At 38.4% G+C, this 17,814-nt stretch overlaps 1 protein-coding gene across 1 annotated transcript; it reads right to left on the minus strand.

Moving 5' to 3' along the window:
- Positions 1-591: 591 nt before the first annotated feature.
- On the minus strand, positions 592-17,541 carry LOC131777739 (uncharacterized). The gene is made up of 25 exons (XM_059094066.2): positions 17,428-17,541; positions 15,718-15,987; positions 14,699-14,764; positions 14,035-14,406; positions 12,691-12,891; positions 10,961-12,007; positions 10,686-10,757; positions 10,197-10,421; positions 9,362-9,520; positions 8,333-8,386; positions 7,964-8,017; positions 7,601-7,669; positions 7,091-7,315; positions 6,748-6,906; positions 5,800-5,853; positions 5,076-5,488; positions 4,751-4,913; positions 4,370-4,429; positions 4,048-4,248; positions 3,732-3,893; positions 3,425-3,484; positions 3,062-3,286; positions 2,647-2,820; positions 2,027-2,257; positions 592-1,746 (listed from the first exon to the last, which is right to left on the minus strand). Exons 1-25 carry the CDS (start codon positions 17,504-17,506, stop codon positions 1,523-1,525), a joined length of 5,019 nt encoding a protein of 1,672 aa, XP_058950049.2. The 5' UTR covers positions 17,507-17,541; the 3' UTR covers positions 592-1,522.
- Between the last annotated feature and the right edge of the window lie 273 nt (positions 17,542-17,814).

Genomic DNA, 17,814 nt, shown 5'->3' on the forward strand with positions numbered 1-17,814 from the left:
GAGAATAAAAGAAAAATGTCAGTTAGGGGATTATAAGTTAATCCAATTCCAAATTCTCCAAACTAATATCACAAGAACTGTATGGCAGACAGTAAGGAGAATTACTAATGAGATCTTGGGAGTTAAAGGGTTAATGGTCAATGGTCAAGCCATCAGTGGGCTTCTGACAGCTCTTTTAAAAAAAGTCAAGTTCCTATGAACTTAAAGAAATTGGCTGATATTTCTATGTCTGTGAAAAGACAATTGTAAGACAGGCGACAAATCAAATTTTACAAATTACTGAAAAGCACCATAGAGGTGAAATAAAAAACAATTGATGTTTGCAGCATTTTTTCAAAACTCGATTCAAACACAATTTGAAGGAAAACCCAGAGAGGTTAAACGATTAAGCTGCCCATGAAAATCGTGCAGTTTAGTGTCTGGCAAAAACACAAACTTTTTGGTTCGTTTGGTCATTTGGTACGGTAAGTATACAATTATTTACCTCAGAGTCAGTGAAAGAGTCGTTTCTCAGTAATACGCTTAATTATGTAAATTTATTGTAATTTTTTGTACATCTGAACCCTTCATGGCAATCATCTCGATCGATTCAGAATGGTTTATGATAATGACATTTGCAGACACCCTTCTCCTTTTTCCGGCGGTCACCCGGAAGTTCTACGTTTTACATTATAAAGAGTCTCTCTATCCTCTCTTGAAGGAGTATAGTTCCCTTTTAAAGTCCGACGAGACTATATTTGCGTTGCAGTTTTGAGCCCTGGCACACCGACGGTAATAGTAGCTATGGTACTTCTACCCCTAGAAACTGGTAGTCCCCCCTGACTGGTTATCCAAGGAGACAATGAAAAATGTTTTTCATTTTTCAATCTGTAAAGGTCCAAAAAAGAATTACTCTAAACAGAATGACGTACACAAGAACTTGATTCTGCAATTTCCGGTTTAAAACATTTGTAACAAATCACGATTATGAATCTCACATTTAAATGGAATTTCCCCGACCAATAAATAGGGGAAAATATGTTATTCGATGTTACCAGTTCTGCTCAGCTGCGCACCTGTCTGGTGATTGTAGAGTTGTAGAAAATCAATTTTGTGTGAATTTTGATGTGGTGCATAGTGATCGTTGCGAGCACTCGACACTCCGTGCCGACAAAAACTTTATATTGATAGTTCAGGTAAATTCCGTGAACTATGGGTCGAAAATGGTCCTCATTATACCTAGTTCACAGCGTGTTGAAAGACGCGTGATAAAAATTTGTCAAAATCCGACATAAGTTCATTTAAGCGTGCCATTCGGTGTGAGGTATTTTGACTCTTAGTTAATTGAAACGAGAAACTTTCGTTTCGTTAAGCACTGAATATACAGAAGGCTAATAGGAAATTTGCGCAGACTACAAATGACCAGAAATATCGATTTGAGTTCTTCTGAACGGCGGCAAACGATTCGATAAATAATTGAACTGGAACTCTAGCAGATATCACAATATTCTTGGAGTCCGCTACTACGTAGTCGAAAGTCATGTCACTTTCCTAGATGCAACTTCTCAGCGTCCATTTTGCTTTCTTTCGCCAAATTTCTGATGCGGTAAACATAGTTAGAGCCTTGCACTCCGATACAGTCTTGTTGAGTCTCTTTACTGCTAGGTTTTATTTCTGGGCACTGCTGGAAGTCTCTTGTGATACATTGCTTTGATGAACCATCCTTGCTGTAGCTTTGCTCAACATTGTTTCCGGAAAAACACTCACCTACAAAAAATATAACGTTCCATAATAATCCTTCCACTTTCTGATTCCTCTTAAATATCAAAAACCGAGACAAATCAGTTTACAAGGAAATTACTTTTGTTGTTTAAATCAGAATTAACGGGAAGAAAATATAGTTGCTCAAAAGAGATTTAAACATGCTATCGGTTCGCAAAGATTATTCGCTGAAAGTGAGATGAATAATCAACAACCTGTGTAAGACCGACGTTTACCGTCACCAAAATCATCATTATAAATTTAACACCAAGATAAAATTCTTCACCGTGATTCTGCACTCCAAAGTACTCGTAACCAAGCTTCTGGGAACGTTCAGCGCACCGGCAGAGAACGTCGTCAATATAGGTGTCCAATTCCCCCAGCTGCACTTTTTTGCCGCTGTATTTTGGTGAATTAATATCCATATCGGTAAAAATAAGTTCTGGTATTGGACGAGGACTGATTTGCTTGTCTTCGTAACACCCGACATTTTGAAATTGGGTGAAGCAATCCTTCTCTAAAAAACAAAAAAATTCCAAAACACTGAGGACGGATTTTAGAGATAAGGTTAACAAGAGAACATTTGCTAAAAATTTAGTTACGTTATCGAGGAGGATATTCTCTATTTCAAAATTTTTATATTAAGGCCATGAGCCACAAAGTAATACCTAATGCAGAGGAAGAGGCAAGAGCAAGTTGCGGTCAAATTCCGTCCGAGTATAAATTGTTACGGGTTTCTTTCTGCAATTTTCTTTAAATGCAGCCTACCCTCGAGGAGTATTTCTTGAATATCATCCGCAGGTGAAAATAACATTTCTTTCATCAGTACTTTAGGATGCAGAAAATTAGTAAACAGAATGTGACTAATGACTCATCACTCAATCTCGTGTATGTTTCCATGAATACCTTTCTTGGGGTTGTGATTCTCTTTCACACTGTAGATAAACGCAGTAGTTTTGTTTCCACTGCAAACATGTTCATCTTCTGCATTACATTCAGCAAATTCTTTTGTAATGCAGAATGGAGAAGTGTTTTCTTTGTCATATGTCTTTTGAGCACCTTTCCCTGACCAACATTCACCTGTCACATTAATGTAAATAGAATTTAAAAGACAAAGAAAATTGAATTGACTCCAAATGAGGCAGTAAAGATCTGAACAAGTAATGACTTGAAATGACAATAACTTGATGATATTTAACATTGTGCCACTCACAATCATGATAAATGAGAAATAGAACCTTAATACAATTACTCGTCCACGCTTAACTCTGCCTCAGTCAGGCCAGCTACAAGGACACGTCGTTACATTACAGAGACTCACCAAAATTTCCCAGTCCAAAATAATCAAAACCTTTTGATCGCGAAATCTCGGCACACCGACAAACAACATCATCCATATAACTATTCCAGCTTCCCCAGTCCACTGGGAAACCGCTGAACTTAGCGTTGTTGATGTCAAGATCTGTGAACATCAATTGCGGCAAAGGCCTCCGACTTTGCAAGTCGTTAACACAACCTCTCTTGATGAAGTCCACCAGACAGTTCTCTGTAACAAAAAAATATTGCATCTCCTTTTAGCTCTTTATTATGGGTTTTATTATGGGTTTACACCCCGTAACGAAATTTTTTAGATTCTTTTTTTCACATTTGAGTTGATATCAATAAAAGGGACAAAAAATCTTACCCTTCAATCCATGTCTCTTTTTTGCTGTTTCAGGAACAGGAGAGGGTTCTACTTGTGCCCCTGTTGAGAAAACAAGGATGAGCTTAGTCTTTGCATTCTACTTTTGGAAGTTGGCAATGTTAGACCGGCTTGCAAAGAGTAAAATACCGTGAACCGCCAAAACGACAATAGAACAATAGAATTGTGTCGGGTAATCATGAAGCACCGAGAAGGAATCTCTTCTTATAACGATAACAAACGACGGTGCTAAAAAAAATAATCACTCGAAGCCCACCGGAAACAATTCAGAATTTTTACCAAAACCAACCTTGGGAGATGATGATGCGATAGACGAAGTTGGAATTCTGGTCTCCTGAGCACTCTCTGACTGATTGAACGCCACACTGCTGTTGGTTGGTGTCTAAACATTCCTCTGCTGTACCATACATATTATAAGTATCACCAGCCTTGACACCGGACCAGCACTCTCCTAGAAAGTTACCACAGGTTTAAGAGAGGCAAATGGCTTTTCTTTTTTTTTTTCAATTACTTTTTTCTGTGGCCGTGATAATGTCTAAAGCCATTAGATTACTAGAGATTTTGGTCAGATTTAATGGTTTTAAAGAGGAAACGGGTGAACATACCGAAAAGGTGAATCCCAAACACATTATAGTTGTTCTCATAAACTAAATTGGCGCATCTACACACAAAATCTGGAAGCCAAACATTCCACTGATCCCAGTTGACGACTTCCTTCAACATCTTTTCAGGTAGAGCAAGTGTGCTAGTCTTAGGCTGCTTATCGACGAAGCAGCCAAGCTTTTGGTACTCGATGTTACATTTACCTGGAAGAAAAGGAAACACGGAACTTTTTTGGTCAATTGTATTATATTTGAAAAATTCTAGATCATAGTAATGCATAAGTTTGCTCACAAAGCAGATGGTTATCCGTCTAATACAACTTACGAAGGTTAGCAGCCATCGCAGGGGACGGAGGAGGTGTTGTAATGGCGGTAGGAGGTGTGGCTGTGGGTAATAACAAAAATCCTCATATTATATCAATTCTTATTTAAGCCAAGTTTAAAGTACATCCAAGATCAAAATGGAATTAAGAAAGTGCTTTTTTTCTGTGGTAGGAAAAAGGTGCAAACATGGAATATGCGAAATCCATAGAGCTTGGTACCAAATATGTCGAGTGCGAGATTTGGACTCACTAATATATCACAAGGTAGGCTTTCTCCTCGTCACTCCTGCTAACATTCTTCACGATACCCGTGAATCTCCTTCATCCCAAAGAGAGAATATCAAACACCATAACGCAACATGATCGGTTTGGGCCAAACTTACCTTTGTGGCACGATTCTTTTAAAATAATGTCAAGAATTTTAACTAGATCCTTGTACTGATCGACCTTCAACACGTGATTCTTATCATTCATGGCTATGGCTGTTAACTCTTTACTATCCGCATCCTTTCCGACACCAACAGCTATGACTCTAACATTCTTAGCCTATCGGGTAAAAGGAAACATTCTTGAAGCTAAAATTTCCTTATGTATTCTTCTGACTGACACACCACGGAACATATGATGGCACACGTTTTCGTTACACTAATGGCGTTAAAATCATAGGAAAACTCTCTTAAAGGTGTTGCAGAAGACTGGATTATTTACCTGAAGCGGTTGTAAAACTTCTGGGTACGGTTTGCTTAACACAGGGTGGGTTCTTCCATCAGTAATAACAATCAAAACATCAGGCTTATCGAGCCGGTCCCCTCCCTGTTCGGAAAACAGCTCCAGGTCAGCAAGCGTAAGGGCCAAGTCTGTTCTAGTTCCTTCTGCTAAATAAGGGAAGCTCCTTATCTTCTTCCTCAGGCGTTTAAGTTTGTAAAATTCTTTGTCTGCGAAACTGAATTGAAGCTGAGGTGTTGTACTGAATACTATAGCACCGAAATGAGTCTCCTGTTCAGATACTTTAAAACGCTTGGCTAAATCGGCGACAAACTTCAAACAAAGGTTGTAATCCTCCAATGTTATGCTATCTGACGAATCAATGACGACCCCGATATCCAAGGCTTGATCACATGCTGATGGAGAGAAAACCAAGTAAATGGCTATTTTAAGCTGAGCCAGCGACAACATAAACCAAGCTGCTTTATTGGAAAAGGATCACCTTTCAAAATGAAAGCTGCCTCTCAGGTAGGTTTTTTGGTTTTGATTAAGCTGGTAGCCTTTGACATAGTGTTGTCTAGTCATCAGTCATTTGATGCAGTCACTATTCATGATACGGGTTCAACATTTATACAATATGCAGTTTTCACTGAGGTTACCTCACTTGTTTTTACGGAACAATGAAGTTAGAGAGAGAGAGAGGATATCAATAGTGATCCTGACTTACAGGGTTCTGCTGGTGGTGTCGGCGTAGGAGGCTTTGTGGGAGTGGTCACTGTTCCTGTAGAACAAGAAATAACATAATTATGATGTACATCAAACGAAAATGTTCTTTTAACTTTCACCACTCCTGCTGGTATTGTAGGGCTTCATAACTAGAGAACACTGTTCAAGAAGTTGGAATCGAACACAGATAATTGATAAATTATAATTATTGTTGAATTCCTATTTCAAATGCTTTTACATTATTGCTGATGAAAAAAACAGTTGAGATTGTTGAGATCAGTTATCAGTTAGTTATCGCATCAGTTTCTCCCGTTTATCTTTTAATGAAAATGTTGGATGCTGCTGAAAGGAAGAGACTCAATACACCTAATGTCACACGAGATGTCACACGTGATGTCACACGTGATGTCACACGTGATGTCACACCTAATGTCACACGAGATGTCACACGTGATGTTACACCTGGGTTAGGAGAGGGAGTCTGAGTTCACCTGTACCACTTTGAAGATGTGCCAATGAAACAGGTTGAAAACACGAACTTCCTCAGAAACAAGGTTAGACGCGATAATTGTGCAGCCAATATTAACAAGCCTTTAATTTTGGGTGGCTGAAGGGTAAATTTCCTGTGAAATGCAACATTGCCGACGGGTTGAGTTATTATTGAGTAACGCACAGAGTATTTGGTTCATTTGTTCATTAACGATTATTAAATCAAATGTTGAAATCAACATTGCAATATGAAAAAAGCTCGCGTTTTATCATGATACTTTTAAGCTCGAACGTAAGAACCATTGTTCTTTACAAATTTGAAAGTTCTAAGGATAAAAGTGTTTAATTCTCGAGAAACTTCGTCATAAAGGATAAGAAGTAATTTATACTAGTCAATACTGTAAGTATAACGGCTTCGTGTCAATACTTTACACTGGCTAATGAAACTTTACTCGAATACCTGTAACATCGATTCCATAAACAAAATTGACGTTCTTATCTCCGACACACTCTTCTTTGTCGTTGGGATCGCATTCTTTGTAACCTTTGGTGACACACTGATCAGAACTTCCAGCCCGGTTATATGTCTCTCCAGCTTCCGGTCCAGACCAACACTCGCCTGGATAGAATTGAGATGGACAGTAAGAAACCTCGTATATTTCATACCTAGGTAGCCTAATTTCATAGTAAACACCATTTCTATAAGAACCTATGGGGGCCAAATTGAAATAACTAGGTTCTTATATGTGGGTTTTAACTGTATTCACACTTCACCTCCTATAATTTAATAATTGGAGAGTTACCAAAGTGTTGAAGGCTGAAATAGTTGTACTTCTTTGCTTTGGCTGCCTCAGCGCATCGGCAAACCAAACCAATCATATATGTGTCCCAATTGTTCCAGTCTATGGTCTTTCCGCTGAAGACCTTGCTACGTGAGTCGCGATCAGTGGAAAGTAGCTCTGGTAATGGGCGGGGTTTCTTTCTGTCATCTTTGAAACAACCTAACTTGGTGTAATTCACTGTGCAGCCTGCAAAGAGAAGAACAAGGACAGGTTTGTTTAGATAATCAAAAGCATTGAGAGCCATGATAACTAGAATAAAAGGCAACTGGGCAAAAATTTCAGCTTCAGGAAACCATAGAATTAATGGATCAGTGGTCATCTGCAGGATACAAACACGAAGGAAAACATAGGCTTAATATTTTTTAAATCATGCTCCTCAAAAGAAGAGCCATTATTGCAAAACTGAGTAGATTTTCAAATGTCTAATTAAACTTTTAGCTCCTACAGACAAGTCAAAAGTTAAACCAGTACCCGGAGTTGCTGGGTTTGGGGTCACTGAGGAGGACACTGTAGGTGTGGCTGGGCGACTAGGTGTTGGTTCTGGAAAAAAATGAAGTAAGAGTTTTCACTTTCATTATGTCGCAGATAACGAAATTAAATTCCAAATACGCCAGTCGATTGGAAAGATGATTGGAAAGCCAAGCACATTCTACTCGCACAAAAAAAAACCCACAGCAAGCACAAACTGTTGTTGAGATGTTGTTTGCGGTTGTAAGTAATTCGATACAGTTACTATTCATGATCTAGGCAGAAGTTGTACTTTAAAAGGCTTTCACTGTAGCTATCTTGCTTGGTGTTAGCTGTAGAGTAATAGAATTGTGACTCTTGACTTACCGGGTTTGACTTCTGATGTTGGAGAAGGAGGCTGTGTCGGTGTGGACACAGTTACTGTGGAACAAGAATGGCATATATATGATACACATTAGGTAGAAATGCCCCTTTTGTCGTGACCACTCCTTCTACTACTGTGCTTCTTCATAACTAAAATACATTTTTGCACTCAAGGAGATGGAATCGAAAACGGAGGCCACCGATTGTAATTATATTTTTGTTGAAATCATATTCAAATGCTTATTGCGTTATCGCTGATGAGAATAAAAAGATGAAGATTATCGGTCATCAGTTGGTTATCGCTCATTTTTTCCTGTTTTCCTTTTGATGAAAATGTTTGGATACTGCCTGAAGGATGTAATTCATACGTACCTAATGTCACCGGTGGGGCGGGAGAGGCAGTCCGAGGTGGAGTGGTCACGGGTACTGTGGAGAAAATCATATGCCGCAATAAAATGCAAAGGAGTGTTAAGACAACTTATTAAAACACAAGGTGACAAGGTTAGACGCTTCAATTCTCCATCAACCTTAACAAGCCTTTATTTCATAGCAGACCCGTGCTAAAATGACTTTGGAATTTTGGTCGGTCGAGGGGCAAATTTCGTGTCAATATAGATCTATTACAATTTCCTCAAATATGATTAGTGCACTAGCTGCTATATTTTTCACCAGTTATTCTGTCGAGTTTTAATCAGACAATGAACTCGGACAGTTGGCTTTGATCGGACTTTTGTAATCGGCAGTTAAAGCAGCCACCCATATTAAGTCCACTCAGCTAAACTCGCCAATCACAGAATTGATTACAATAACCATAGCAACAACCACTTACCCAACAAAACCAGGGAATTTCCAAAATGGAATAATTTTTTACTTTAGACATTGCCTATATCGGAAGACATTGTCTATATCGGAGACATTTTCTCAGATAACTGTATTTGTTTCTTTCGGAACTTGAAATGGTCATAGTTAATTAGTGTTATTGTCAAATTCAGAATGTAATCATACTCTTACTTGACAAATCGGGCTCCCGCCAAGCGTTCGTTCAATTTTGCAATCACTCGTATGACTGCAGATCGCAATGGATTCTATTCGGTTCCATTACAATTATAGATGCATAAATGTCGACGAAGTGAAATTTTTATTTGATGTAAAAAACAGGGAATTTAATCCACTTGATCACAATCGATCTTTTTAACAAATAACTAAATATAAAGAAAAGCTCGAGCTTTTAACAAAAAGCATGCATATGCTCGAGCATAAACAAATTTGAAATTCCTGAGGCTAAAAGTGATTTCTGAAGAAGACAAAGCACAGAGTAGCAGAAGTGTTTTGGAACATGATATATTCTATTATGCCGGCACCGTATCGATATATGACAAGCTGTAAATTTTACTCAAGTACCTGTAACATCGATTCCATAAACAAAATTGACGTTCTTATCGCCGACACACTCTTCTTTGTCGCTGGGATCACACTTTTCGTAACCTTTGGTGACACACTGATCAGAACTTCCAGCCCGGTTATATGTCTCTCCAGCTTCCGGTCCAGACCAACACTCGCCTGGATAGATTGGAGATGAACAGTAGTAAGCCTCACGTATTTTATTCCTTGCAGTTCATTTAAATACAGCGAGCCGATGTGTTTTTCATTATGTTGACAGATATTCTAAATCATATGAGGAAAGTAATTTTTATGGATAACTTCTATGTTTTACTCAAATTATTTCTATTATAGGGATGACAAAGTTGGCTTCCTTTATTAGGGCCCGGGTTTGTTTCTAGAACCAGTGGTCAGGTGTGAGGTGAATTTGTTGTTGAATCCCATCTTTGGGGTGAAAGTATCTTTTTTTTTCAGGACAAATTGTTCATCCCACCATGACAATGAGTCCACATCCCGAGTCGGAATTTATGCACGCACATGTTCGAATGGGTCATCAGGTTGCAGTTCTCATGAATTAAGTAGGTAAATGGTGTCTTGTTTACTGACTCGATCACATTTAACTGAGTTCACTACTCGTTGATGAGTAAAACATTTAAGTTGGTATGGCGGATTACGTAGCCTGAAAAATTGAGAGACCTGTTACGTATTGCCAAGAGCGAAATGCCTACGGTTCTGATGCATGGAACTACAAAACAAATTCATAATGAAGAACTCTGACTGTTCTGGGTTTACAAACGACACAGATAAGTCGCTAACGGTCAGTCAAACTTCTTGAGTTTTACGATTGGTTAGTTACCAAAGTACTGAAGGCTGAAATAGTTGTACTTCTTTGCTTTAGCTGCCTCAGCGCATCGGCAAACCAGATCAGTCATATACGTGTTCCAATTGTTCCAATCTATGGTCTTTCCGCTGAAGACCTTGCTACGTGAGTCGCGATCAGTGAAAAGCAGCTCTGGTAATGGGCGGGGTTTCTTTCTGTCATCTTTGAAACAACCTAACTTGGTGTAATTTACTGTGCAGCCTGAGAAAAAAAAATAAAAGTACAGATTATTTTACACAATCAAAAGCATTAAGAGCCATGATAACTTAAATAAAAGGCGACTGAGAAAAATTTCAGCTGTGGGTAACTGTTGGAAAGCCATAAGCGTTACTTAAATTGACGGATCAGCGGTTACACGCAGGTAATATTGTTTAAATTATATGTTTATTCCCAAAATTACATTGAATTCTATATCTTGAGTAAAACGTTTAGCTTCCAAAAGTAAGTAAGTAGTTAAACCAGTACCTGGAGTTGCTGGGTTTGGTGTCACTGAGGAGGACACTGTAGGTGTGCTGCCTGGGAGACTGGGTGTTGGTTCTGAAAAACGTTATAGACAACAAAATTAGAGTCCAAAGAATTCAGTCCATAGGACATGATTGAAGAACATACAATCTACTCACACAAAAAACACGCAACAGGCACAAACTGTTTTTTGAGACCTTGTTGGCGTCCCTCTTTAAATGTGTGAAATAAGCATTCTTTCATCAAAAATGTCTTAGTTAAATGTAATACTGACTTACCCATTTTGGTGCAGTTAGCGCTACAAGTGGTTACTACTCTGGTGGAAGTTGCCGTAAGTGTTTTAGTTTGTGTTAAAGTTTGGTTGTGAGTATTGGTCAAAGTTTGGGTCAAAATTGCTGTACTAGTTGCCGTCAGTGTTTCCGTTGTCTTAGCAGTGCTTGTTGCCGTCAAAACAGCAGTACTGGTGGCTGTGGCTGTAGATGTTGTTGTAGCAGTAATAACATTTGTTGCATTATACGTTGAAGTTGAAGTTTGGGTTGCTACTGTGGTAAGAGTTTCAGTTAATGTTTTTGTCGCAAGATGAGTGGTATTAACTGTGTTTGTTGCAGTGGCTGTGGTAAGTAAAGTGCTTGTTGTAATTCCTGTGCTAGTCACTGTGTCTGTTTCAGTTGTTGTCAAGGTGTGTGTGTTAGTTTTGTTTGCAGTTCTCGTCACAATGTTTGTACTTGTCGCTGTTGTTCTTATCACATCTGTAGTAGTTAGAGTATGAGTGTCAGTAGTGTTTACTATCCTTGTACTTGTAGCTGTCAGAGTCTTCGTGCTGGTTACTGGCAGGTGACTTGTTGTTACAGCTGTGCTTGTTTCTGTGGTGTGATGGGTGCTGGTGGCTACTTGTGTATTTGTAGTGGTCAAGGTTGAAGTTGCGGTGACAACATCTGTCTGTGTGTGAGTCTGTGTGGTCAGTGCTGTGTTTGTTGTTATCTTCGTGTTAGTTATGGTAGCAATCGCTGTACTTGTCTCTGTTTGAGTGCTGGTTGATACTAAAGTTTTCGCTGTCTTGGTAACTGTTGTTAGGCATGGGCCAGGTGTGGAACATGAATTGTTGGTGGATGCTGATGGATTAGGAGGAGGAACACAAGTCGCATAAATCGAAGCTTGGACACAAACCAATGGAAAGCTGCACCCTGGAATTGGACATTGGACAGGAGGCTGCTGTATGGGTGCAGGATAGGGAGCTGGTGCAGGTTGAGTGGCAGGCCAAGGAGAAGGTGTAGGTGCAAGGGGTGGTACTGATGCTGCTAATGTAACTGGTTTTGTACTCTTTTCTTGAAGAAAATATCACCAAACATTTAAAAAATATGTCAGAAAAAAGGTTACAATTTAGTTTAATTTATCGAATTTGAGAATTGTTTTATTTGCGCAGCTAAAGAGCATCTTAGAAAAGTTAAAACACCAGCATTTCACTATATCATAATTAAAAAGTTGTCGAGGAAATTCTATAGGAAGAGCCATTTAATACTCTCGATTTTGTCCATCTTTCACCCGTGGAGAACGGTTAAGGGAAGTTTAATACACGTTTGGCGCATCAGCAGACTATGTTGCAGCCCAGTTGTATTCATAAAGCTAGATTGAGATTGAGAAGTGACGTCTTAACCTTGAAATATCAATTTGCAAATAGGTGAATTTTGGCTTATCTCGCATGCAGAAGCATAATAACCTCCAATGGCGGAAAATCTACCTTTTTCGATTCTGCTCTGTTTCGTTTAAACATAACTTTTTTTTAGCCTACAAGTTTTGAAAATTCATATTCGTTTAACCTTGAAACCGAGGGAAATCACTGAGTGTAATGGACAATGAACAATTTTTTTCATCTCAACACAAACCCTGCTTTATGTCAGTCAGGCAGTTTCGTTCATACTTTCTGGGCTAAAAGAAAAATAGCTTAAAGCAACCAAACAATCTCCTTACATACCACTGCTTAAAGCAACCAAACAATCTCCTTACATACCACTGCTGCAGATTTCAACACATGTATCCAGTAACGCCCCTGAAAGCCCATCAATGTCATTCTCGCTGAACACCAAAGAATTCTTTCTTGCAGTCGTTAAGAAATCTTGATTTGTTACATTTCCCAATTTAACGTATATGACTTTTATTTGAGCAACTTTGAGATCATCGACAGCTTGAAGAATCTTTGCACTTTGTGATCCTGAAATGAGGTCAGAGTTTTTCCAATAGTAAGTTACAAGTTCCCATGGAGTTATGTTAGAGTTTTGTCCCCGACAAAGTTATGTTACTGGGATTATAAAGAATACTAACTTTGGTTTCAAACTCAAAGAAAAATTTTTAGGCAAAGCATTAAGCTTTGTGGCAAAGGCTTTATTAATATGTCTTACGGGTATTACTCTTTTCGATATGATTTAAGGATGGGTTTCTTAAAGATTTCTTTAACATGTCATGTCTGTCGAGGGATCGTTTTTCTAAAAATATTTTCCCAAGGAGAGATACGTATACGCATAGGTTAGCGATATTACATTTCTAAATGTAGTTAGTGATGTAATTCTTTTGGACCGTTTTTGTTGCACAAGGTGTCTCATGACGATACTAGCCATTTTACCCTAAAGTACCTGTTTTAACTCAGCCGTAATTAAGTTGTTACATGTATCATATTTTTATTCTTTTCAATTACAACAGTTTAAAGGAACCTCAAGACCCCCTTTGATTAATTATCGGGTTTGGTGGATATAATGGACAGAAATTTGTGTAGGGAAAGGTCCCCGTTAGTGTCCACCTCATCGGCCTCCTTGATGACCATATTTTTGTGGGAAAAAATAAAATATGATTTTTTTCCTCTTTGATTAACACCAATTATGCTGTACAAGCGTGGATATGAGTAGATGTTATGCCAGTACTTCATCGCCGAATGTAATTCTTCAAAGAAAATTCTGTGCAAACTGAAGGAACTTGAAAACGGTGAATGACTCTATAACTGAATAGATAATAAATAAATAAATGGATAAAGGAATGATTTGAAAGTATCCAGGGTCAGTTTCCAATTAGAGTGTTCAAAAGTATAGTGAATGATCAGTGATTCCACTCCCAAATCTGCTGGGGGAGGTAGGGACTATATGTCAAAGGGTTGAAATAAAATAATTATGAAGGCAAGATAATTTCTCTCTGAATGAGTGATCCCCTCAACTGAACATCCAGTTATTTATGCATGTATTTGAACCTGATCCATCATGTTATTTACTTTTGTCTGACCACGACACCAAAAAAGAATTGAACCAAACAAAGACACAATCCTTCTTAAACTTCAAATAAATTAATGTAATAATGAGTGTTTTCGCACCGTCTGTTAGTCCGTTGGTAAACATCAAAAGAGCCCTTGGCACTTTGGCCCTAACTCCAACCCGAGGATCAAACATTCGCTCCTTGACTGCACTCAATCCAAGATCTACCGGAGACAATCCAGAGTGGTAATTATAAGGCAACTCTGCTATTTTCCTCTTTAGATCAACCTTGTCCCTGTATCCATTGAATGGGATCGGAAATTCCACCTCTGAACTAAGTGTCATTACACTCATATGTGTTCCAAGAAGAGTTATGTCAAGTTTATCCATAAGAGTCACAACAATTGACTTCTCTTCTTCCCAAAGCGACGGAGAGATGTAATGAGAGGAGTCCATAAGGATTCCTAAGTCCATCACTTTATGGCACCCAGCTGCAATGAAAAAGAGGTAAAGAGGTAAGAGCAAGAGTCTAAGATGATGATTTGAATAATGTACAATTAATTTAATGTCTCTTGTTATCTTGTCTAGTACATTGTAACAACGTTACAATTTTCATATCATCTAACGACACAAATAAGGGCAACATTCAATATGCTTTGACGATCGTAGTGCTCACTAACAAATTAAGACCCAATGTCTGTAATGGGTTATGAGGTAGACTCATTCTATTAGTGTAAATGCTCTCAACGATTGTAAACAAATGGAGCACTATAGGGGTCTTACCAGTGGTCGATGTCGATGCTGCCGTCAAAGGGACTGGAGGTTGCGGTTGTTGTACCACAGGTGGCTCTATGGGAATATTTCTCTTAGTCTTAGGTTCATATTATTTTTGTCAGCACAATTCATGACAGTTACTTCTGTTTCTTCATGTATGACCAGTAGTTAATAATAATCGGTAGGTTTTTTTTGTTTTTGTGTCACCAATATATCATATAAGTGAGAATGTAAGAAAGCCGACCAAAAAAATTGGTTGTTAGATTACTTGATGGGTAAAACGTCTTTATCTAGCTTTCAGCTGCTGAGTGTTAGCAGTTTCGCATATTAAAGTGCTAGAAAAAGTATATATAAAATAAAAAAATAAAAAAATAAAGGAGGCAAGTTTCTAAAGAAACTGCGGTATTGCGTCGGTGGAAGAGTACAACAGGGTAATTTAGTAGTATCATCTGAGTTGATAATATCAAAACACCCTGTTATAGATGAAATTTATCGTGATTTTTAACTAGGAGTAGTGAAACTTATTTAATGAATCATATGAGCAGTGACATACGCAGACTCAAATTATATCATGTGCTTTGACATGGGGTGTTGGAAAACTGGCGAGCTTTGACGCCTGGGATGTTGAGATCTGCTCTTGTTCATAATCTACATTTACGAGTCACTTAATCAAGGGAAAATGATCGGTGGTAAACAGAGTGTTGGTTGGGAGACGTCGTCTCCGTTTGAGATAATTTTGGTTTTAGACGGAAGTGGAAGGTAGTGTCATCAGTCTTCTATAATGTAAGGTGTCTCATTGCGAAATCTTGTTCAATAATCCCTTCAAAAGTTGTTTTCATCAGAAAAACGTATCTCTACACAATACCCCACTATTTTGCCTTCGCGTATCAGATTGAAGTAAACCTTTAGAAAACAGACTTTTGTTCGTGAGACTACATGTGTACATATATTTTATCAAAAACTTGGGTGGAGCCTGGAAGCATCCCTCTTTATATTCTCTTGATTTTAATCGTTGAAAAACGGCTCACCTGGCTCAACGGAAGGAGGGGGAAGTGGTTCCTTTTCGCTACCCGGGGGCCTACCACTCACTGGTGGTACCCCAGGAAGCTGAATAGAGGCTGATGCAGGCATGGAAGTCTTAGATGGATCTATATTTGTCACGTGCTCTGTACTGACAACTTGAGCATGCTCGGGCTCAGCTGGAAGTGGGTTGTTGGATACTTCTGATGCAGATGACTCGTTAATCTCCTTCCGTTCGACTTCCCCTATTGGCTGATATTCTATTTCAGTCCGAGGCTCTGCGACGATAGATAGGATTTATTATGTAAGATTCCCAAGACCCCAAGCATTTGCTTATAGCTCTGTCATTAAAAGACTTACATTTTGGGATGAAAACCATCAACAGGAGCAAACGCGCACTCCTGTTGTAGGGTGAACGAGAAACTAAAATACTGCACGCGCCGCAGCAGAGTCACGGTTATAGGGTTTGTTTTCATTCTATGGTTTGTAAGTAAGTTTATTTTTCATTAATAATGAAATACAAATACCTTTCCTTTCAGTATCTAAACTGTATACTTTCTATCGACATAAATTCAGATAGGCTTTAAATCAGACCATTTTCAATCACACATCGCATCCGTTTTTCAGATCAGGATGTCTTGAAGGGTCAATGCAAAAAAATTTTTCTTTTTCTTTGAATTAGTCCTAATGATAGTTTGGATCTCGCGAGCCAAACTTATGCAAGGGCTATTGTCAAGTTGTCCTGATAACGCCCCAGTTCTCACTGATGACAATTTTCATTGAAGATCGAGAACGGGTGTCTTGCTTGTTATATTGACGGAATCCTAAAGAAATCAACGTGGAAGTTTATTTTTCTCAATTTTCAGCGAGTGCTTTAATGTTGGCGGTGATTATGATTAATAATGTGGATAAGTTTCTCAAGAAACTGTGGTGCTGTGACGGGGGGGGGGGGGGGGGAGAGCAGAATATAACTATATTATTTGATTTGAATTGGCCACTATCAAGACTTTCTAAAGCTGACTTTTCGAGCGTTTTCCCTTCGTTTGAGGTGACCGAATGATGACGTTCCTTCGCTCTGACAAAGGGCTAACCCTCGTAACGTCAGATTTAGAAACTCTCTAAGGTGGCCAGTTTACATTATCAATTCAGTTGATAAAACCAAATCACCTGATTACAATGAATACTAACTTCGGTGAGATGAATATCAAAGAGATAAACTTATGATATTCTCAAAGATAAAACCGGTTATCGTTTTTTTTTTTGCCAAGTTATACAATTAATTTTTTACAACCGTTATAAGTCAAGGGCTTTGCTTATAGGACTTTAAGGGCTTGCCCTCAAGAATACGGCTATGTCATTGCTATATGGTAAAACCACTACAATAACAAACATACCAAACAATAACAATCATAATCATAAACATGACTTAATGATTCTCTAAAATTTTCTTGAATGCATTCGCGAGGTACATGTTATTACGATACTGTTACCAAAAATTTTATTGCTTACGAGTCTTTCAAGTCAAGGTACCTTCGAAAACAAATCAAACCTACAAAATACAACACGGAAAAAGAAAACTCGCAAGTTCGCTGCAAAGTAGAAAAGTCTTTGACGTGCGAGTAATTTTGAAATCAAACCAACCATGTACATTAATACAGGTAACCAACTTTGCCTACCTGGTGCTAAGTATCCGTCTGCCTAAAATGCTTTAAACTCACCTTCCATGAAGAGTCCGTCACTTTTTCTTGATATCGACGTAAATACGATTATCGAAAGCAGATAAAAGTGAAAATTCATGGTGCGTTTTGAAAGTGATGTCTAATGAAAACGTGAATGTACACAAAAGAATTTAAATTGGAAAACTGTTTGTTCATGTCGAAAGACTATTGATAAATAACTGTCATATTACGTCAACATCGTCTGTCCATGGGAGGTAATGAAAGACAACTGAATACCACAACCTTTTACGCCAGTATTATGTGGAGGCGTTTTTTTTTTTTTTTTTTTTCATACTATCTTGATATTAAAAGAGCGTGACATTTTCTCAGTTGTTAAAACGTCTCAGAACGTTATGAAAGACTGAGCTGTTTGCTTCAGTGCTGAGC

The sequence above is a fragment of the Pocillopora verrucosa genome, chromosome 6 (assembly GCF_036669915.1).
Source record: "Pocillopora verrucosa isolate sample1 chromosome 6, ASM3666991v2, whole genome shotgun sequence".
In the NCBI taxonomy this organism is placed as follows: domain Eukaryota; kingdom Metazoa; phylum Cnidaria; class Anthozoa; order Scleractinia; family Pocilloporidae; genus Pocillopora; species Pocillopora verrucosa.